This window comes from Genypterus blacodes, unplaced genomic scaffold, assembly GCF_046128005.1.
Source record: "Genypterus blacodes isolate CSIRO-AG114 ecotype Tasmania unplaced genomic scaffold, CSIRO-AGI_Gbla_v1 ptg000094l_1, whole genome shotgun sequence".
Taxonomy (NCBI): domain Eukaryota; kingdom Metazoa; phylum Chordata; class Actinopteri; order Ophidiiformes; family Ophidiidae; genus Genypterus; species Genypterus blacodes.
This window is the reverse complement of record NW_027466898.1, coordinates 2,495,208-2,519,669: the sequence shown is the minus strand read 5'-3', so window position 1 is coordinate 2,519,669 and position 24,462 is coordinate 2,495,208. Positions and strand designations below refer to the sequence as shown.

The 24,462-nt window shown below is 41.1% G+C and overlaps 2 protein-coding genes across 2 annotated transcripts in view; both read left to right on the top strand.

The window, feature by feature from the left end:
* The window catches only part of LOC143007820 (uncharacterized), a 29,631-nt gene extending 23,022 nt beyond the window's left edge, over positions 1-6,609 (top strand). The window contains exon 9 of the transcript XR_012964523.1: positions 6,369-6,609. The gene's annotated coding sequence lies outside the window, so the exon portion shown is untranslated. The remainder of the gene's footprint in view (positions 1-6,368) is intronic.
* A 122-nt stretch (positions 6,610-6,731) lies between these two features.
* klhdc8b (kelch domain containing 8B) overlaps positions 6,732-24,462 on the top strand; it is a 75,132-nt gene continuing 57,401 nt past the window's right edge. Inside the window, exons 1-2 of the mRNA XM_076159292.1 lie at positions 6,732-7,017; positions 7,206-7,682. Of these exons, the coding sequence (XP_076015407.1) occupies positions 7,292-7,682 (391 nt within the window). The 5' untranslated portion in view covers positions 6,732-7,017; positions 7,206-7,291. The remainder of the gene's footprint in view (positions 7,018-7,205; positions 7,683-24,462) is intronic.

Genomic DNA, 24,462 nt, shown 5'->3' with positions numbered 1-24,462 from the left:
AGCTTTAGATTGGATGACTGTGTGTGAACACATTCCACATTTTGTGATCGGTGTCAAAAGATTTCTATGCAATTCTTTCACAGTTGTTAACAGCTAACTCTCATCTGCAGCAGCCCAAAAATCACTCAGTGTGTAGGAGGCTTAAGCCCGGCAGAGACATATTAGAGTGTTTGATGAGAGACGGAGACAGATATGCTGCGACCTTGGAACAAAGGAGGACTTTCCATCATTTGTGAAAGGGCCTTGAGTGCTGTTCATTTTTGCTTTGTCAGTTGATAATATAAAATTAATTAAAGCTTCAGATCACATTATATCCACTTAGTGCTACATTTATAAATCACATCCACTATCTATTCAAAAAGGGCAAGAGACACTCGCCAAGCAAAATGTAAATTACACTTGTGGAGCTTTACTCTCATTAACACCTTCAAGCAGGAGGCAGTTCAAAGGCATTCAACTGTAGAGGACCGAAGTGTGCACATTTAAAACGGACAAAAAAAGGATGAGCAGCTGGATCTCTGCAAATTCAAAATCACAAGCTAATGTCAAATCCTACATCTCTAAATTGAAGAGATTCTGTGGCAATTTTTACTCGTTTTTTACTTCTAGCATTCTGGAAATATTCTGCATTCACTTGCGAAGTCTGTCGGCCTTTGAACAGCTCCCTGTGGACCTTTGCACAATGATCCATGGAACACATCAACAGCTTTAAAAGCTACTCGACAAGTCACAAGTTCAGTTAGATACAAATATGCTCACCGTTGCCTTAGAAAGTGTTTACTACACCTGTGACATTTTACCCTGAAAGTGTGTATGTTGCATGGATTGCAATAGTATACTTCCTGGTGTCGTCTCATATCAATAGCTTGTGCAATGTCACCTCATAGTTTGAAGTAGCTGAGAGAATGTTTTGGAGACATTCATATGACAAATAGTGAACATCAAATGTCTCCAGAGTGCTTCAGATTACACATAACAATGCCAGTGACCTCGTTTGGACATAAATTACCTTAAAGTATCATGAAATGTGTCATCATCCATTTAAGCTTTTGTGAGCCCATTCATAGATCAAAGGTATCTTAAAGAGCTCTAACAGGATCTGATCCATACTTAGGATAATGTGCAGAGTTCCAAAAAAAACCCTATGCTCACATGATTGATGTGATTTGATAGTATTTTGAGGCCCAAAGCAGATACATTTCATTATATCATGCCACGCTCCAATAACCTTGTACTGCGCTTCATCTTTGGGGATAATTTTGAGTCGAGTCGCCGATTAGCAGTACTTCAATTTACAGAACATGTTCCCTCATTTTCTGTATTGATTTCCACTTGGCATGCTCCCTAAAGTTGAAATGCCAGTTGATAACACTTTATCCTCAACGGAGCCTGCGAATGTGTTGAATTAAAATGTAGTCTGAACAGCCTAATTAGAATACAGAGCCTGTAAGTAAGCCATTCTGGCACCCAGCTGCATTTAAAGTATGCAGGATGATATTCCTGATGCCATTGAAATTCACACCATTCAGGAGCACTTATTAAGAATTCACCTCTAATCCATCAGACTGTTGGAAGTAACTATCTGAAGACTCATGGAACAGTAGGGAGCATCGTTCAGTGGCATTTAGATTTTTAGACAATTATTAATAATCACCCCCACCACAATCACCACCAAAACTTCCCTCCTGTTCCCATGGTTGCCGCCTCCATCATCTTTCTCCTCTCAGCACAATCACTATCACCTCTACACTTTCATCCTCATCCTTACCTCACATGCATCAACATATATGATTATTAAAGCTGTAGCATACGGAATTTTATCTATCTTTAACCTATTTAATGGCCAATACACACATTTTGTCTTTTCACCATGAAACTGAGCCGTCTTTACTTTAAAATGTTCTTCAGTATCCATTTTGCAAAAGGCAACAGAAACAAATGCACAGCTCAGTATTTTGTAGTATTTTGAGTATTTTTCTGTGGGTGGTGTTAAGAGCTTTTTTTTATCCTGAAAGAATGCACTGCAAAGGCAATCTTGTCATGCTAGGTTTCTCCATCAGTGCTCATTGTTGCCATATTTGAGTTGATGAGGTCTTTTTGTAATGAGGCATAGCATTCATGCTCAAGTGGGAACCCAATAGGTTTTGTTAATGTTTTTGGAAAACAACAGACTTTTCTTTGCTGAATATTTGTATTGAAGAAAGCATCTGGCATTACAATCAACATCCACTTATGGGACAATATTTGAGATGATTTTATACATACAAAAGGGAAGAAAATAAAACAACACATAAAATAAGAGATAAAGACACAAATAAGAGAATGAAAACAATGAAGAGAGCAAGGATGTGTGATGTACATGTGAATTAAGGCAAAGGGATAACAAACAGAGTGACAACAATCAAACACAGCCAGCTAGGAGACACGGGGAGAACAAAACAACAACAAAAAGGGGAGAAATCTGGGGATATCAATCCAAGAGTGCAATTTATCTTTGTGTGTTGTCCCGTTGTGGTGTGAAGTATTCTAAATGTATATCATTTGCTTGGTCACAGGCCTGTGTGATGAGTGTAATTATCTCACCCAGCTGATTAGCTTTGTTTCCTAAGCCAATTTCCTTCAATACCACAAGTAATTATACCAAGAACTGACTCTTTTTTTTTAAAAGTGCCACTGCCTGGATGAAGGTCAGAAAATAATTAGTCTTTATTGGTCACTTCACACTCATTAATGGCACAACAACACAACACGCTCTAGTTTGGAGCTCCTGTTTGTTTATTCCTGCTTAATCTGACTCCAATCCATTTTCTCCTCCCTGAGCCTTTGGGCGGAGCTTCACTCAGAAGTTGCACTTGAGATGAAGAAAAAACAAATTGAAACCCTTATGACAAACTAGTCTTGATCCAGTCACTTATGAACACTAGAGCAGTTTGTTTGTGATTTGAACATGAACCAAACCAAAGTCTGAACCAACTGTAAAGCAATCTGTTGATCTGTTGAGCTACTGACTGATCTATAACAAGAAGGGGCTATGAATGTGTGCTTAATGTAAAGAAAACTAGTCCCCATAGCAAATGGAACAGATAATGTGAAAAGTTATTATGTAACGTGGAAATCTAGCATGTTGTATGTGCGCTGTTTTTCTGTTGAGCCATCTGAAGGCAGCATGTCCTCCTTCTATAATATGAGGCAATATTTTGATATGCAGTTTCCCAACCGAACTGAACTTTGCTTTCTGCTGGCATTCTGTACACTGCAGCTATTAAAGCAGTCACGATCAGAGGCATCAACTTAATGTCGTTGGTCTGAAGATAAGCGTCCCCAGGAGGACGTTGGTGGTGCATAGCTGCCAGTCCTGTTGCATTATGGGAGCTATTCAGGCTGATTAGCACATTTCTTCTCTTATTAGAAGACCTTGGGTGACTTCTGCGAGGTCCCACTCTGACTGATCCCATTAATTTCGGAACTAAAGTAAATGCCCGTGACTAATTCTACACTTTGGTTCTTATTTTGGTAATGGTGGTCTACATCATAACAGCCATTATCCTATCTTTGACATGTATTTCTCACATAAACAAAATCAAATATGTACCCATTAAACCTTTGGTAGATGAGTTCAGTTCAACCCATATGAGTTGGCAGCTGCTTTGCTATTTAAGTCGTATTTAGCTGTCACATTAGGTTTTGGGTGTAAATATGTCTGTCATGTCTTATTCCAGTGTCCATTACCATAGTCCAATGTTAGTATGATGAATTAAATTACACGTTTTGTTCATCATATACGGTACATAGATGTGGCTAAATGCATTGGCACACCAATGGGAATAGGGACCCCTGCTTTACATTATGCCGTTGATTCCCTACATTAGCTGTCATAATTGACTTGGCTTGGTGCCTGCAATGCTGTCGACAAGTGTGGCTCGCAGGAACAGAGCACCCCAGGGGGCCTCGGTCATCGTCACAGCTGCAATCGCACTGATCACAGCTGATTATTAGTTGATATAATGTCTAACAGCTGAGCATTGACACAACTACTCTAAGTCTACAGGTGTTATGTAATGGCACGGCTCCGTCGGGACCTTAAATGCAATAACTCCTTGAACACACAGCTAATTTAGCAAATCATAATATTTCAGCCTTGCAGTCAACCTATTTTTGGCATCATCAGGCACAGCATGGAGATGGAGAGATCGAGTGTGAGAGGAGAGACATGATATGTTGCTGTAATGAACTCAGAGCTGTAAGCTAATACATTTGCATATGCCATCTATGGTAATATCTCTGTAGGCTCACAGGGAATAATTGACCTCCGCAGTGAGAGCTGATGGCTTTTTTAAAAACACGATAGACGCCGTTTGATTTCCCGAACCTTAACCAAATTCGGTAGCATTATGCATCATGTTTGTCCATATACAGCATGTTGTAGAATTCCCAGCATGTTTGTGGCTTTTGAGTTTGTTTTGTAACAGAACAGGAGGTCTGTATTTGGGATTCCTTTTGAAAAGCACAGAAGAGAATAGATAAATAATACACAGCATCTCTGGCTGCTGTTTTTGTCCTTAGTAGTGATAAAGCATTTTAGTTTGGTATCATAAAACCTTTAAATTCTCGATGCCAGCCCCATACAAACCAGGCGGACAAGGAGCAATTATTCACCACCTCTTCGGTTGTTTATGCAGTACACAACAGTCTATGAGTACTTATTAAAAAAGTAAAAGAAATAATAATAATAATCATAAGCTAAATGATCAATAACACAATACCAAACAGACCTTCAAACATGGGATGGGATGAAGATGCTCTGCCGTGTGGCTGTTTTGTCTCAACTTCAGCAACACATAGTTTGATAGATATTACTTCCAATGCAACAATGAAGATTTTAAGAAATCTGCTTTTGCAAGTGGACTCGCATAAAATCCACCTCTGACCCATCACTCCATCTTAAGTGTCTTCTTTTGTCTGCCTGGCTGACATTAAACCGATATCACGCTGTTATCAGTGTACAGCACAGGCCCCCCATGGCAGAAAAGACGGTGTATAAAGTCCCTGTGAGATTTTCCCAAGCTGAGTGGACCTCTGGGGCGGATGTATCGGATCACATATTGCCCTCATTTTTCCACACAGATGGGGACTCATCATCAGGCTGGTGATCCGCATTCACATTCCCTCATCTTTGATTTCTCTTCATTCTCGACCGCCCCTGGCCACCCGCTCGGTGTGTCACTGCGGTGTGATTGGTTCACGCGCACACACACACACACACACACACACACACACACATACACACACAGACACACACACAGACACAGACACACACACACACACACACACACACACACACAGTGCCTCAGAGGCTGAACTGAGGCTTAACAGCTTCTAAGAGTAAGACAGAGTATTAGAGTTTATGGAAAAGAGAAAGAGGAGAATCCACATTGCTTCAGGAAATATAATTCCTGGTGTTATATTTAATGACTTTCATTATTATTATTAAACTGTTAACACTATTGGCTTTTTTGGTCAATTGTAGCCTATCCAAATATTTTAAAGGCCAAGGTTAACTATACAATCACCTACTAATTAGTGGCAATGATGCAAAATGTTCATTGCCAAATTTCCACATAAATTAAGTACAAAATCCAACACATTTAACCCCTACATGGTTCATGTGCAATACAATGATTCACTGCACCACCAGGCAAAATGATGCACTGCTTTTATTACCCTGCAGTAGATGATATAATTATTTTGTTAAACCTGAACATTCACTCACACATACCAACCTCTCGCCTGTCACCTTCATCTCTCAAGGTCAGTGCTTCCTCAGGGCTCAGGCCATAAATTGGACCTTTGAAGAAGGCATCATTAATTATGAATATGCAGAATCATACTGTGTGCAAGTGTGTGTGTGCATTCAAATGTGTGTGTAGGTAAAGAATAAGGGCAGCAGAGTAAATAGGGTGACTAAAGAGATACTGTGTTGCTACATCTTATTTGTTTAATCTAGTTCTGATTTTGACTCCATCAAGCTTAAAGAGAATCACAATTCTAAGGACACATCCCTGCTCTCAATCAGGAATAATACATCTCTGGCTTGTACATCTGCACTAGAATGGGAAACAGTTTGGGAACAGTTGGCGAACAGAAACCATTGCAGCCTGTCTGGCTTGACGGTGGCCGAGCACATCATCATCATCATCAGCAGCAGCAGCAGCAGAGATACAGGAGCAGCTTACCGGAGAAAACACAGACAACAATAATTGGCTGTAGAAAATTGTTGATTGGATGAAACTGCACCACAGGAACGTCATTATACTCCTTTGTATGAATATGTGAGCCCACATGTAATCCTGTGTTTTGTCATTTTTCAGGTAGAGCCTCACCGACGGCCCCTCATCTTCTCTGAGGCTACCTGGAATCTGCAAACTGCATAGCTAACAAGGTCTCTCGCCTGACATCAGGTCACACAACGTCCCCCTGAGATTTGAAGTTCTTGTTCAATTAAAGGAAGAAAAACCTTTCTTAAAATCCGAGTAAGCCCTGGAGATTTTTCCTTGCTGGCCCGATCAACGGGGTGCAAATGGGACTGTGGAACCGTCACTGTGGGGCCGCAAACCCTGAATAATTGCCTTTTGTTTGAAGGGATGATATTCTCTGGCCCAAAGGCATTTTCTTGGATTATCAGGACACTGGTGAAGGTCAGTGCTTGTTCTTCTCTTTCCTCTGGTCTTTGATCCACCACCGGCTCCCCCCTTTTTAAAATTTTCTCCCAGTTTTGAATTGAGGTTTTTGGAGGATTAAGTATGAAACCCCTTTCAAGTATCATTTACCAAGGAAAATGCTCAAGCCAAGACATTAACCCGAATGTCCTCCTGGCAGGGAGGCAGTGAAAGAAAGAAGAAGGCTGGAAAAGATGGGAAGAGAGGGAATTGAAAGGCAGATGGCTTCACTGCTCGGAAACACCAACAGTTGGATGAATAAAACATTTGGATAGAGAGAGACGTGACATCTTGCTGAAGAGTGAGTTTGACACTCCCTCCTCTCTCTCTCTTTCTTTCTCTCTATCTCTCTCCCTCACTCCCCCCTCATTCACTCCCTCTGTCCCTCTCTGGACGCTCAGGTTCAGGTGTTTACTCAAACTGTGAAAAAAAGCCTGAACCTCCTCCGCTCTCTTGTTTCTTTGCCCTCTCTTGCTCTCGCTTTGTCAGGGATTCCACCTTCACGCATCTCCCCTCCCTCCTCTTCCTCCTCGGCGAGGTGTGATGGTGCGTCCCCTCCTCTCGGTCCCGGAGACATGCCTGTGCAGGAGATGGCGGTGAGTCCTGTCAAGTCCCTGTACTGGGAGCAGTTCCCCCCCATGTCACAGCGCAGGGTGTACTGCACACCTGTTTACCACGAAGGCCTGCTGTACGTGCTGGGGGGCTGCAGTGAGACTGGCATGCCCCTGGACAGTGCCGAGGTAATGGATGTGGAGAGCCAGACGTGGAGCCAGCTGCCCCCGCTGCCCACTGCCCGGGCGGGGGCCTCAGCTGTGGCATTGGCAGGCCAGGTGATGGTGCTGGGGGGCATGAATCAGCAGCAGACTCCGCTCGCGTCCGTGGAGGTCTACCACCCCGACGAGGGCAAGTGGGAGACGCGGGCCAGCCTGGGGCAGCCGTCTATGGGCGTCACCACTGTGGAGAAAGGTAAGAGAGTGAAACACACACATTTAACTGAAGCGGAGACTTCATTAGATGAATTTGACTTTAGCAACAATGATTTTTCAGGCATGGTTGGTATTTGGTTGCTAAGTTTGCTGTATTTGAAGCGAGATTTACTCACATTCACCAAAATGGCATTTGTTTTCTGGTTTATCTTGGCCTTCCTTGCATGGCAGACAATATTGAAACACTGTATTTATTTCTTTAACATAACATAATATTACTGCATCCATATCATAGGAAGCATGATGGGGCATAATTATCTTCTTATCTTTTAAACATTCACATTATAACTTAAATTAAGTAGTCATATTGTTTTCGTGTCCACTGAATGTGAATGTTCATCAAATAATGTTGCACTGTAACATGCATAATTAAGTTGAACAAGATAATCTATAATTTACCAGAATTATGCACCACTTTGTTTATTTGAAGCAGAAACCTGCGTATTAAAGCATGGATGCATGGCGATCACTGGAGTGGACAGAAAAGACATGCATATTATTTTAAAATATATCAATTAATATTTTATCAAATAATTCAAACAATAGTAATTGTTTAAACATGACATTATATTATATTGTTATATTGTTGATGTACTAACTGCAGTGCTTGTAGAGCAAAATACAACTGTGCATTATGATGATAATGTAGCCACAGCTGAGACAGATGCTATCAGCTTGTTGTTTCCTGTTGTTTCCTGTCATGGCGGCTCATTATTGGACTGTTGCGGAGTGCAGTGTCTTGCAAATCTGAAAGATCTGTGAAAGTACAGCAGCAGCGACAGACACATTGATCTGAAGTGGCTGATGTGGTGAAGTTAATTAATTAGCTGCTCATTTTGGAGAGAAGCCCTTTCACACTTTTCAGTCACCTTAACTCCACTGTAGTGGCTGCTGAGTGTGATTAGAGCTGAGCGGCGCTGAGATTGATCGTTGCTTGGAGGAATCGCCAAAGCCAGTGCTTAACTTTGGTTAAGCCTCAGTAAACATTCCCCTAAGCCAGTCCCAAGATGCTGATTATGTAAATGGTCAATAGGTTGTGTGTGTAGGTGTGACTGTGTTCATATCTGTGCTGGTGTCTGAGTCTGTGTGTGTATGCACCCTCCTTTACGTTTGTCAAACACAGCCTTCTCTTCTCACGTCTCAGCCTCCCCTGAATATACACAGAGGACTTAATGCTGATTCCCCAGTGCGTGTGTGAGCTGTCTGAGGTTGTGTATGTTTGTGCAATGGAAGGGCGAGTCGTGAGAAAGAGAGAGTCGTGGGAGGAAAGAGACAGGAATATAACGATTACATTTTATAGACGGGAAAAAGACATTCTGTGTTGCCAAAATGGCCAGACAGATGTAAAATGTGAGTCTGATAGAAGCCTGTGGCCAGAAACAAAGAGCCAGATAGCAAGATAGAGAAACATCAGTGCTTCTTCCCTGCAGTTTCCTGTGTTTACATGAGCGGCTCCACGCTGCTGAGTGCAGAGCTGATAAACTGGGAGTCAATATGACCTTTCAAGGTAATAGAGACAGTCAGGGAATGTTTCTCTGATGTGCAAATTTTGTGGAAACTGTTTAGTGTAATGGGATCATTGTTACTAGATGTTTTAGATCAGATAAAGCATCACATGGAACGGATACACCACATTACAGGCAAGATAGATGTCGAGAGTACATAGCAGAGCATAACAATAATCCAATCCAGAGTCCGACCTTAACAATCATTACCTTAAAATCAGACGTGGACAAATATTTGATTGTGTAAATGTATTGTTCAGTGACTCCATGTTGTTCTGGATCTATATCTGTAAAAAAAACCCACATTATTATGCTGTTTCTTGCCTCATTTGTCAGTGAACAACACATGACCCCTGTATGATCAGATATTTGAAGCCACCAGATCCTGATCAAATCGTTTGAGACCTAATCCAATCCAATCTAATCAAAATCTGTCTGTTCAGATATCCTGCTGACAATCAAACAAATGAGGGTTAGTTGAGGTAGAAATTAATTATTAATTACATGCAGGGCCATATGATAGGGATTTATGGTTTGAGGGGAAGACAGCATTTTAATAAACGAAAATTCAGCCTTTGCTTGTTTCCTTAGGTCAAGAATATAAGTCATCACACAACTATAACCCAACAATTGCTGCAATAGTTTCAGCATCGCCTTTTTGTTATGATTTATGTTCAGGCTCTCTGAGAAATTCCAATAAGATATATGCATTTTTTTTCACCAAAGAGAACAGTGTTGTTTGTGTCACTGTGCAGTCTGTGTTTGGTAGTAATGAGTTTTCATGTGGGATGGAATTTTAGTCCGTATTCAAGTGCAGCAGTAGAGTTGAGCTGTAAAACCTTGCAGCCATAACATCTCCCAGAGTGGATGCTGTCACACTCATTAGTGAAATGCTCTCATTAGAGAAGAGTTAACATTAACGGCTCAACCTCTTGTGTTTTCATGTTTGGTGAGCGCGGCAGGAGAGAAACGACAGAGTACATTTTTCCCTGTAGCTACGCTGGAAACCGACACATAGATCAGGAAATAAATGATGCCCCATTTCCTGCTTTCAAACTGTGTATCTGGAAGGGAGATGTATTGTAGTATTATGGTCAATCTCATGGTGTTCATTAAACTCTACAAGTCTCCAGTCTCATCTTCACAAGATAGTACTGTTCAGGATCTCCCTCCCAGCTGTTTACTACCTGTGGAAATCATTACAACATCATTGTCTCTCTGTTGGAGTTCTCCAAACTAATCCTCCTGCATTTGGATTGAGAGCAGTTGACATTGTTTTGCCTCTTAGCAGCCAACATCTCCAATGCGAAACCTCTGATGCTTCCAGGCATATGTGTGACAAATGACCAACCATCAGGCAGTGTGTGGGTGTGTGCTCATGTCTTATGTGACACATTGATTGCACCTCCAGGGTTAGGACAGAAATTTCCCTTTTCTTTTTTTTCTTGTTTTTTAGGTTTATTTGTCAGAGAAAGTACCTAGTAATTAAAGAAAAGGCAAAGTTAGCCAATAGGCTCATTCTGATCTGTAGCCTAGCAGTGAGTAGTCCCTGGCCTAAGGTCATCTTGCAGTTACAAGTTTGCAATAGGCATCCTTAAAAGTAATAGAGGAAATAAAATATCAAGCAAAATATATATGTAGAGACAGCACACAAAAACAAGAGCAAACAGAACAGGCGAGGTATATTACACATTCACTGTCGAGCACAACAAAGAGCATCACAGACACACAGTATGCAGATCAAAGTACACAGCATGAAGCAGAGCAAGCGCAACTGTGAGTAAGGCAAATGTATTCATACAGCACAGATCAGTGCTTTATTCCAGAAAGAATGCATTAAAACAACATTGAAAACAAAATAGGAGCAAAAAAACTACTTTTAAAGATGATGAGTAAAATAAGATAAAATAAAAAATATAAATAATGATAAATAAAATAACATATCAAGGCAAATGGACTATGAAGAAAAGTTGTATAGCTGGTTTTAAAGAGATCTTCTGGACGTTTGTTCCAGAATTGAACAGCAGAACAACCAGAACCAGACGACCAGAGATGTCTGGAGGGTTCATACCACAGAATCATGTCAGAGATATATTTTGGTCCTAAACCATGCAGAGCTTTACAGACCAGTTAGAGTATTTTCAAATCCATCCTCTGACACACAGGCAGACAGATCAGTGATGTGAGGACGAAGTGATGTGCTCTGCTCTCTTATCTTTCTTATATGTGTGAGAAGAGAGTTCAAACACCAAATATACTTCTGATGCTAAGGGAATGTTTATTTTGGTAAGTCCAAACTAACCTTTAAGAGAACCATTTCTTAAGGAACCTGATTCTGACACACAGTATCTGATCATATTTCATCAATAAGGACAGGCTCTCTTCTTTACTAACATTACTCTTATACTAAGTAACACAGAGGTTTTGACTTTAATTACAGCTTATAGTCTTTATTTTAGCAGGCACAAAGCAAACGGCAATCAACTAACTAGCTCCTGTTAATTAATACAGGGTGATTAAAGTTAGCGGTTGGAAAAACGTCAAATTAGTACAAATCATCATCTTTTTTGACATATCTGATCAAGCAAAACTTGTTTTGACTTGCATATCTAGTCTGGTACTATTGTGTCGTTTCTCCTCTTCGCACATCCCCTCTCTGATTGCCTGTGCCTGCCTGTTCCCATCAAACACACACACACACACACACACACACACACACACACACATACACACACACACACACACACACAGGAAGCATATCTATGTCAGTTATAGGATATATATGCTTATTTACCTTCAATAGAATCTTGTAATGGTTGAGTATTGCTCTTTCGATTGTGTCCAGCATTCTTCTAAACACACAATTAAAAAAGCTGTTTGTTAAACCTTTCCACATATTACTTCATGACTTTATAACGAGCAAGTTGGCATCAATTTGTATCAATCATTGGCAACATTTAATTAAAATTGTAGTCACCCTGGAAATTGTAATATATTCTTATCTAATGGGCTAAATTGCATTGTATCAAATTGTTGGTTGCTTAATATGTATCTTAAATGTGTTGGGAGGGAGGGAGGCATGGAGAGAGGGAGAGGGAGAGAGGGAGAGTATGAGTGTAAGCACCCCTGAGAGTATGCACCCCTGAAGCTCAGACTTGACAGATGACCCAAAGGAGGACACGTCTGGTCTTGAAGTCTCTGAAATAACGAAATGCAAAACATCGTGAAAAAAGGTTGTTCATAATTTGTATTGTCTCAAGACTGCTAAACAGCCATACTGAAAATTCATTGATGTCTACCAGACCGAGCATGGTGACTTGCTGTCAGTGAGGTGAAATTACTCGGGGCAAAGTGCCTCAATGCTTTCAGCAAAAGGAAGCATGAGCCAGAGTTGGAGGACTCAGAGTGCATTATACAACTGGCCTTTGTGACTCTCAACCCACAGCTTGCGGCTTGATTTGAGCATTCTGGAGGAAAATAACACTTTATATAGCTGACAAATAGCTTGTCCATTTCCAAGAATTGAGAGCCGTCTAGTGGAATGACCCAACAACACTGCAACACTTCAGCCTACGTGCATTGGCGGGCATTTCAGAGGAGGTGAGGGGAGTGTTTGAGACCAGACGCAGTGAAGTGACTGAGTAAACCTCGCTTAATTGAAAGTCCCTCATCTTGATGTGTCCACAGTGTTCCGCTCCGCTTACAGCTCTACTGTAGAAAGTGAGAGTGGAGCTTCAGATAAACAGACTTAAAGATAAACTGAGAGCAGGTGTTGGCCCCTTCAGTTTAGAGTAAGTGTTTGATGTCAGAATCCAACTTTGAAGCAATTTGCTCAGGATTTGATGTCCTTGTGAGCAAACCAATGAGATCCAATGTTCTCAGCTGTACACTATGAAGAGGAAACAGAAACACACAAATACACATCTTGAATGCCTCAGAAGGATTGCAAAAACAAGCTGCGCATACAACATGAAGGTCAACCAGTGTGTTCGTTGTATTATTGACACACTCAGTCAGGTGAGGTGAGGTCCTCAGTGAGGTACACAGGACTATTTGAATTAATGTAATTCATATTGCATCAGTAGATATAGTATCATATCAGCATGTGCCACATTATTTTGCAGGTGCAAAGCCTCAGTGCACCATTTCATAAACTAGAGGGGCTCAAGATGACTCACCTCACCTCTGGTTATCTCTTTTTTGATTTCAAAGAAATAATTCAATAGGTTGCGAAATCTCATAATGGTAAAAAAAGTGGAAAAACAATGGATCCAATTCCAGATGACAACCAAAATTGAGTGGGTTCTTTCCTGGATCATGTCCAACCTGAAAATTTCCTGAAAATTGCTACTAACAAACAAAATTATACCAACAAACAAACCACCACAGAAACAATCTCCATAATGGAGCTAACGACCACTGTGTGACTCAGTTGCAAATGCTTATTATGAGTAATCTTTTGCCATATGCCATCATTGGATAGAAGTTAAGAGAAAGAAGTTGTTGGTGAATTGATGAAGATAACGTGAAGAAGGTCAGAGGTCTTCCCAGTTGCATAACATCTGCTATAGGGCATTGACGCATCAAAACACCCAAACAGGGAGTATTAAGATTCTCCTGCTAAGCTGTCAGCATGAGTATGTCAACATGAGTGTGTGTATGAAGACAGTGAGTCAGTAATGTGAGCCTGGAAGTGTTTTAGTGTCACTAATAATCTGCATTATTACAAAGCAACAAACCCCAAAACACTGTTTGATGTATATGACCTACTATGGCATGCATGCTTGTGTGTAAATGTATTCCTACACTATGTCAGTATGAGGTTTAACCCAAACTGGCTGCATGTAAATCAAGCCCTGAGCAGGATGGCAGCAGGCAGCAGATGTTCATGAATTCACATCACTGGCTGTGACTTTTGAGATCCAGCTTGTTATATCTTGAGCGTGAGAGTCAGAGTCAAGTTTGTAGTGGAGAGTGCAGGTTTTGGGGTTTTCGCTGCCAGGTTGAAAGGAGCATTGAGGGGATGTGATGTGTGTGTGTGTCGGTTCTGTGCCCCCAGAATACTAGAGCAATTACTGTATATTTAATAGATGCTGTAAAATGTGTTGCATAAAGCAGACACATGTTCTAGCTGGACTGAAACTGCTTGGTATTGCTGTGTTTCCTTTGACAAACACCTACACGGAGTCTTTACATGAGCCGCTTGGTTAGATGTGACACTGTGTATCAGGTGTGCTGGCTTGGTGCACACACTGCTTTGGCATGGCCTTTAGCACAGCCAAAGCAGATGTAATTTGGCTCGTACTGCTGTGTTGCTTGCTTGTATTAACTTTGCTGCGCTGTCTGTCACCACAGAGGAGCCGCAGCTGGCCAACGTGCCGTAACGAAATTGAATTCATTTAAAAACAATTGCTTCACTTCCAAAAAATTAGCCGAACTACATTTGCTTTGGTGACTGCATGCTGTGCTGGATATAGTGCTGCAATTAGCCCAAGCACAACGGATGGATGAGGTGCGATCACAGGTTGACTTGGGCTACTGGAAAATTAAATCTAGTATGATTTAAAAAAATGTCATATACTGTATTTATTTATTAATTTTAACCTGTATTTATAGAACAATATAGAACAATACAAGAAGCATTGAGTGAGGTGACGTATTGGCATCCACACATTCTACACTGATGCCTCCTGATGTCTGTGATGACCCTGTGTGTGTGTGTGTGTGTGTGTGTGTCTTAGATGGTGAAGTCTTGGCTGACATTTCTTGGCCAGCCTGAAGCCTTTCCACACTGCTGCCTCTTCTCTCCTCCTCTCCTTCTCCTCTCCTCCTCCTCTCCTCTACCCATTCCCTAGCCCCTCTAGCTGTTTTCCTGTCTGTCTCGTGACTTCCTTCTGCATTTTAGACCCTACCGATCAGGCAAGCATTGCTGTTGCTTGGCAACAAGTGTGTGACCACTGTGTTTGTTTTTAGACTAATCAGAGGCAGATGAGTTGTAATTGTGCTTGTGGATGTGTATGGCAGAACCACAGATAGATTCTATGTGTGGTTAGTTTGTTCATGTATGTACAATTTCTTCTTTGGCTACATTAATTCAAGCACACACAGCAAGTGTGTGTGCGCGCTACAGGATGTGGGGGCTTCCTTTTGCCTGTGGTGAAATGTGTGTGTGTGTGTGTGTGTGTGTGTGTGTGTGTGTGTGTGTGTGTGTGAGAGAGAGAGAGTATTTCTTTTCTCTGCCAGGTCCCTTTTTCTGTCCACCCCATTTCTTGCTAATCCCAAATACTGCTGCACTTGGCAGAATCTGCCCAGAGTTCTGTCTTCGTCTCAGGCGGGGATGTGCCCTTTCCAGCTGTCTGTCCCCTCAAGCTTTTATTCACATCACCTGTACATTGGCTCTTATTTCACCTCTCAGTGAAACACACAGTTTGCACAGAAATATGAAACTTTGTGTGTCAGACATGCAATCAGCCATTTGTGCCATTCTTCAGCCCCTGTCAGGTCTTTTACCTCCATGACTCAGAAGTGTCAAGCTCCCACTGTGATGATGGGTGTAATTCCCTTCTAATATTTCCCTCAGGCTGTGATTAAAGACCGCGGACCTTCCTTCACACACAGTCACTGGCTGTCAGCTGCCCTCCAAACTGCCAGGGTGAAAAATAGCAGTGCCACCGAGCTGTCAGACACATGAATGATGTACAGTATGTGTTTACAAGGAGGGAGATAAAAGTACACTGCCATGACTTAAAAACACTTGTAAAATAATGTTCTCTATGACAAGTGTGTGAAGTGAGTTGAAAATATGACGTTGGCATCACAGCTCATAATAATACCCCAACTATGCAAATAATGAAATCAAGTAAACCAAACTAGGGGATGATCATCATCAGCTTTACATTTTTAATTGTTACGTCTCCATACATTTAATTAAATATGCATATTTTCAGCTTTCAACTTCCTTCCTTTTCCCAATGCGTGGTTCTCTTCACAAGCCTGTACGTGTGCTGACCTGGTTTCCGGGCCTCTGTAGGTCTGGGGCCTGGGCTTTAAAATCCATTATGCAAGGCAAGAATTGGCTTCGTTCTCCCACAAGCACAAGCAGGCGATTTGAGTTAGGGGAGAGTTTAGCCTAGTGATGATCGGAAATGGAAAAGTGCTCATTTTAAAGTGTAATGAGATGATGGGAAATTAATGTGTGCCCCAGGTCGCAAGAATGGATTCTGGTAAATGTTGGCACTCTGTGGTTTGGTATGTTCTTGTGGTCTTAGTAAAGATGAGAGTGCTGTAAACATCCTGGAGTATTGTAGTAACCACGTACATAACAGCTTGAAGGAAGTGGGATAAGAGTAATCTCTTGAGCGCTTCATCTGTCAGCTTTCACATATTTCTTCTCATGTACAAATGTAATTGGCTGATTTTTGCGCAGGCTTATCCAAAAGTTCAACCCGTTTTTGTGTGTCCTTGTGAATTTTTAGGAGCATTGGGTATACATTAGTGTGAGAATCAGGCTTTGTTCCCAGATCTATTCCCATGATTAGTCACGGTACCTTTTGTGTGTTTAAAATGGATATTATGCAGCCCATTGGCAGGGTTTCAAGAAGTCTCCCTCATGCATTCCTGCACCCTGCAGCACAGCCACGATTTGTCATTGAGGTGAGCAGAACAGAAAAGGCCGAAGGTAAAAAAGCAATAGCTGACTTCGTTTCCCTGAGCAGTTTGAATCATAAATTGTGTATATATTGTGCATAATGAATTCTAATTGAAAGGCTTGGATTAATGAAAGTATATCATAAAGGCACACAGAAAGCAGAGATTTAAGGTCTTTGTGAAACCTGCAGAGAACTGAACCAAAATGTAGGGGATCCTGTATCAGCAGTGCACGGCAGTATCAACAATACGTGTACAAATAATCAGCTTAACTACAATACAATATACAGTATAAACTCATTTAAAGAATAGGCTAATTTGTAGGAATAATTGAACTATCGAACAATCAATTTTATTCTCCTGCACCAACGGTAAAATATTCTGAAAGCAACTGGGTGATAATAAGATAATTATAATGATCTCCAATTTAATATTTGTGAGTTAAAGCAATTATCATTTACAGCACACATCTTTGACGTACTTAGATGCGATCGCAGAGTGGAGTTTGCGCTCTGCAAAGCATATTTGGTCCTGCTGTGATGATGATGCACTACATGATCAGAGCTGATAGGGAGTCTGCTACTTCAGACAAACAGACCCACACATGGGAGACGACGGGACGGGATGGGACATTATGAGACAGAATATATAATTTGGGATCAGGCCTCAATCTGGTTCTGGCTGGACCTGTGAGGACCTCAGGCAGGGATAAGGAGACCACAGCTCAGTGGAATCTAAAGAGGACAAGCAAAGTCATTAAATGAGTGTATGGGATCGTAATCATCTCATCATGGCAAAACCAAAAAATGGTATACGATGCAAAATACGTCTTTGTTTATGACTTAAAAATGTGAATCCTTTTTAATCCAAACTATAACACTAATTTCTATCTGCTGCATATAATTAGAAAACGACTTTACTGCAGAGCCTTGCTCACCAAGTACAGCCCGGCCCGGTTGTTTCATCTGTGCTTCTCAGATGGGTTTGCCCTGAAATTACAGAGTCGCTATCACGGGTTTTAATTAGCACAACAGGAAAGGTCAAAGGCTGTTAACAGACAATTAAAGCTGCACACTTAGTCATGTATAACACCAAGGGCAGAGCAAACACTTATTTTACATATTGCAGTGGAATGACTTCATACATTTACACATGCCAGAATATTATGAGCCATATTGAATCAGTATCCAGACTCCGCCAGATATTTTATTTATTTACCTTCAAGGACGTCTCATCTGATGATTTTTACGAGGATTTGTCTGGCTGTGGATGTAAATTTCATTTAGCGTGTCAGCAGGATAGTGACTCAGCCCTTCATCTTTCTTTGTGGAGTTTGACTTCACAATCCGGCTAAAAGATTTGTTGAAAGTATTGAATTTTTCAGCTATTAATAGAGGTTCACGGCGCAGCTTGGAGATATCATTGACTTACACAGTACTTGCTTGCAATGCGATCTGCAGTTCTTGAGCCAAATGTCAATCAGTGGATAATTGAGCACTTCACTTTTCTTTTCTTCTCAAACGCATGCAGCTTGGGTGAATTGGAGAATCGAAATTGGCCGTAGGTGTGAACGAGAGTAGTAATCAGTTGTCTGTCTCTGTGTGTGTCAGCCTTGAGTTAGACAGCCCATCTATCCGCATCTTGCTGAGTGACGGCTGAAATAAGCTCCAGGCCCCCCCAGCAAACCCTTTTCTTGCAAGTAGTAATGGAAGTTGTGTGTCTGAAGGCAGCCATCATTGTTTAATCTTAAAGTCACAAGTATTCTCCCACTGGCCAAAACTTATCCCGTGGGCCACGACCAATTCATTTAAGAAATTATTCATTTACATCAGTGAAGGCTGGCCGGGTTTGAACTCAACTTTGGGCTTTTTCCACACCTGAGTTGAATACATAATATCTGTAGTAATAGGAATTCTTCTATTGTAGTTGGTTTAAGCCTGTTTGGTGTAAAAACTGACCCATTTTGAAACAATATCTTTGCAAAGCTTCATGGCCTGGTCTTATTATGAGAACATTTAAAACAACACATTATCAGCCAACTTTTAACCCATGGGGCCAAAATGGAGTCCAGTTCTCCAGCTCTATTTTACCATCCCAACACTCTTAAGACTTTCCATCTTTCTCACTCTCACAAACATACACTTACGCCTCAGAAGCTTATTGGATGCTGCACTCTGAACAGGTTATCCTCGTCATTTATTGCTGCATGAAAATAGAAAAGAAGTATTATGCAACTCTGTGGCCTCGTGAAAGAAAGGTATTATATATGTTACAGCAGAAAAGCCTGAGCGTATGACACCAGAGTGGCACCATTTGTCTGTGGAGACGCTGCACTCGTAGCGCTGCCTGTTATGCTCGACAGCTCCTTTTCTCTGAGTCCTGAACGAGTTCTGAAAGACACAAAAAAAACCTCTTGGCTACAAGGTGGCTTTTCAAACTCGGAGTAAAGACCCGCCGAGTTTATTCTCTCTTTATTCTCTATGTATCAGTCTCTAGTGACAGAAGCCTCTATTGGTGTGACCCAGATGAGTTGATGCTGCGATGTTTTGCTTGAGGGTGCATGGAGCTTCTCCATATTCATGTCTCCGCTGATGTCAGTTGTTATGAGAGCCTAGCAGCTGCAATATCAACCTCAGACTCAACGATAACGCATAAAACCACATCTGCACATTCTCCACTTTGACTTATCCTGTGCAGAGTCACAGGGGAATGGAACCTATTCCAGAATTTAGTTGGCAAGTGTCAGGGTACACCTGAATAGAGCACCACCAGTCCATCACTGCCTGACAGACCGACAGGTTTTAATTAGCACAACAGGACCGACAGACTCATTCACTCACACCTTTGGACAGCGCGAGGTAACTGGAGCACACAGTGGATACAAACCCAGCACCTCATAGAAGACTAACTGGAAATATATTCTATATTTCTCCCTTTTTTTGTTTTTATTGTATCATCAAATTATCTTAAATATATTACTGGATATCATATTTAGGAGTTCACCACTGATGATTCAGCGTTGTTGCTTTTTGTGCAGTTTTGTGTCTTAACAAGAAATCTAAGTGTAAGGTCTTTGCTACAGGATGGAGAGAAACTACAGTTAAAATACTGTGCAACAGAAGGTTAACTATTGTGTTAAATAGGCTTGTTGGGGTTGTAAGAGATCAATGTGGGAGACTTTTGTTCTTCAGACTTGACTGACTTGAACACGATACAGTAAAATACACAGTCTCTTTTAACAAAATCCTGCTCTAAACCACTTTTAATACTATTATGATTGGCACTGCACAGACCTGCAGTGAGCAGTTAAATGAAATGATAGTGTAATTGCACGTGGAAGCCCGCTGAGAGACAGCAGGAGCGCACAAAGTCATATGAATGATAAAACTAACATGGCTGTCATGATATCGGTTTGTGCTGTGGCTTGTGAGCTTTTACTTTGCTGTGCGATCCCTTGCCGGTGCCAGTGAAGGATTTTCACTGGAATGCTGAATGATTATCTCTCAATCCCTGTCTGTCTGTCCTTGATTTTACAGCCCTCTGAATATCGCCCATGCTGCTTTTTTGTCATTTTGTCAGAACACACTTCTAGACAACTGCTTGAGGTAGCAGAAGTGGCTCAGTTCACACACACCCATCTCCTTATTAAACTTCATTATTTCAACATTTCATCTGATAATTACGTTCTTATTTTATCTAAGTTGAATTTACTTCATTCATTCTTTCTAATCATTACTTCAGCATGTCATTTTTTATATATTTCTGCGTTTACTCATCACATCAGGCTGGTTATCAAGTCCCATTGTTGCAGTTTCACAGAGAGCAGAGCCATAAGGATCTCACTTCTTGACTGTTTATAAGTGCGTGTGTGTGGTTTCACTACTAGTACGTAAATAAATAAAGTAAATATTGCGTCACAGTAATTTTTCTATTTCGTAGTGCAGCTAAATTGAATGGATAATAATAAGAATCAGCTGCTGCTAGACCTGTGTGTTCCTCCTTCCATGTAGACCCTTAATCAAGTTTATGTCAAGGATATTAAAGAGCGATGGTGTGTAGTTTTGGAGTTTAAATGTGGCGAGAGGCAACTGCAACAACGGCGACAGTGACCTCAACAAAACCGTCTCATTTTTGAAGGGGCTTACCTTAGCGTACCTGTGTGCTGTCAAAAACTGACTGCACACGGGAAAGACATCTCTCACTGATAAACCCGTCAAAACTGAGCTGTTTTTTTTTTTTTTTCAATGAAGCAAACTTGCTGATTATCAAGTCTATTTAAGAGCAAGCTTATGCGATTTCTGCCAAACACTGGCAGCCGTGGCCACACTGTGATTAAGAGGTACTGGCACAGTCAATTTGTTTGGGGTGAATCCTAATGTTTGTCCATGTTTATGCGGATTGAGGCCTCGGAGGATTTGCTGAAGGGCTTAGCTTCATCACGTCGAGTCTGAGTGCATTGGGCTCCAACCTTACTTGATTGCCATGGCTATATCAATGTTAACACATTATCAGATTTTACGTGTGCAACTTTTCTGCGCATACCCGGATGTAGCCATTTCCGGATATGCACAGAAAAGTTGCGCAGTAGTCATTTCCGGGTATGCGCAGGAAGGATGCGGAGTAGAGTTTTTTTTTCTTTTCTTCTACTTTCCAATCCCCTGGTAGCAATCTAGACTTTTGTGCTCCTGGTTCTTTTAACACGTACCGTGTGGCAGGCAAGGATAGTATTCACAGCCCACACATTCTTTCTTATGGTGCCACCAGCTATTATAATAATAACAACAATATTACTACAAATAACTACATCTTAATGTTAATAACATCAACTGGGTGTCACAGACACACCATGCAGTGAGCAGCACTACGGGAGTGAACCTGCTTTACAATTTGTGTGCGCTTCAGACCTCCCCTCCCACACATATCTTGACCAATCACATGCGGCTTTAACAGAAAAAAAAAAAAAAAGTGAACTAAGTAAAAAAAATGAATGGCTCCCAAACAGGAGCCGAGTCCCGTCGTTCACTTCAAAGAGCCGAGTCTTAGAGCCGGCTCATTCGCGAACGACCCATCACTACTGGAGACTGGATCCTTGCTGTGTCTTTCATTAGAAGCTCAGAGAGAGGATGATTACAGACAAAAACCTGGAAGGCAACGCAACATGAGCTGGCTGTCTGACAGCTTCAGAGGACAGAAGACAAGGAGGGAAACAGGGACAGCAGCATTTAGCAAGTGAAGAGAGAGAGAATGAGACAAATGAAGCAGGACAGCAGAAACATAATCAGATGTGTAGTGATCCTGTTTAAGGTATTGTGTCCTAATTTGGGTAGAACACACAGTAATTCATTTATCCACTCAAGTGTTAGTCAGATTTTGAATTAATAACCAGAACCTGTCAGTAAACTACCCAAATCCTTTATTAACCATTATTAGATGGAGTGCATGTCGCAGGGCACTTCCACTTTTTACATCAAAGACTCAAGTCTCACTCTTAATGATATGGAGATTTCTGAGCAAAGGACTTGGTGCTGCTGGGGAAACTTTAAAAATATTCAGCACCAAAGAAACATAACCAGCAACAAACGATGGTAGAAAACTTTAAAAAGCATAAGATCAAGGTTTTTATTAAAAGCAGCCGAGACGTTAGAAATACAGCCTCGCTTGACTGCATGGAGGAACGATTTCAAGCGCAGAACTTTATAGTTTTTGTATCGGCACAGCAAATAACCCGCATCTATCATCCAGACTGATGTCAAAGGGAAAACTGGCTTTTATTGGCTTCCCACATGCAACTTGAAAGTCGGCATCGTTTTTGAAGTTCCCCTCTAAGACTTATCCTTAACTTTAACTGCGCTTGTGTTTTCTTTTGCCAGTGCATTTTATTGCTTGGTCTACTGTTTTAGGCATTATATCATCATTATGGCCCTTGATACATTCTGCTTTTTAACACTGCAGTACTTCTGTGTCTGGATGTCACACTTTGATGAAATATGTAAATTTGTAAAGCATTGGCTGTATTGAAGTGTGAGAAGTTTAGATACATATTTGGAATAAAAAGGTAGAGAGTTATTGACAGATACATACGCGACACTGATTTCCATAAAACAAATCTAATTTGAGCGATATTAAAAACAAATCAAAGCAATTATAAAGGACACGGTGCTGAACAGTTGGAGTAATTAACAAATCAGTCACACAATTATATTTGTATTTTTTTAATAATGAATTTGAATATTTTATGTGAATACAAAAGCTTTACAAGCCTCAAGCGCAGACTAGACTGCAGCAGTCACTCCCTCATACCTGCCCGAGGAACTGAGAAGTCCAGAAACATGTCCATCACTTAAACTGAAATGTGAGTTAGTCTACAGAAAACCAGATAAGGGGGACAAGTGAGACAGAAAGAGAAGTAAGGTCTTAGAATTTAACTGACAGGGAGAGAGAGAGCGGGAGAAAGAAAGAGAGAGAGAGAGAGAGATTGTTTCTGCCGTGACACTGGACAAAATACCCTATATGTGATGGAAATCTCTGTCTCTCTCTCTCTCTACTTGCTTTATTTTCTTGGCACTGGCAAACAAACCAACATCAACTCAATTTGTCTAAAGAGGACAGTAGTTTGGCAGCACAAGTTCTTTTTTTAACAGATGGAAGAACAGAATACTTAAGCACCCAAGATAACAGGAGCAGGAGGTGTAACGTGATGAACTCATGGTCAGGCATGCATTAGTCTGCATTAAGTGGGAGGAATGAAAACATAACAGTTATCAGTGTGGACGTTTTGACTTTTTATTAGACTTTTTATTAGACATTAGACTGATTTCATAGCCTTAATAGATACACACCTTCCTCTGACATCCTTGCTTCTCCACAATTTCCACTATCAGCCAGCTAAAAGAGTTTCATTTTATCTGCTGAGGCTCAGTGGCTGCTGCTCTCTCTACAGGAACATTGACACACACACACACACACACACACACACACACACACACACACACACACACACACACACACACACACACACACACACACACACACACACACACACACACACAGCTTGAATGCTGAACCTCCCTCCCCTTCCCTTTTTTATTATAATTTGCTGCCAGCTTTTAGCATTATTCACATCTGCATGCACTGTGCATTTCCATTGACATCCCTTCATTGTCTGTTGATGCAGAGCCAGTGGTGGTGCAGCAGCAGTGAGATATTTATGTTCAACTGCAAACAGATGAAATAGCAGCTGTGGTCAGACATGTCACATCCCATTGAGTTGCAAATAAATCAGGAAATCCACTCTGACAGACAAGCCTGCCTAACGGTGGAGTATGATATTTTATATTTTATATTTGATTTGAAACCTCTTTCACAGAACCAATAGTCAGACTCAGAATGAAATTGTAAATGATTTTAAAATGATAACAGTAGAGTAAAACAAAGCCAACTGTAAGATTGCCAGATGCTGGACAGAAATACATTATGTCTAGCTAGAAGAAAGTCGTGGACGAGACTCTGGAGATAGTGGAGTGTGTGGTGTGTTTATTTATTTATCCATTCTTTTTAAGCTGTGTTTATTTCTGGAAACGCGCACACACACACACACACACACACACA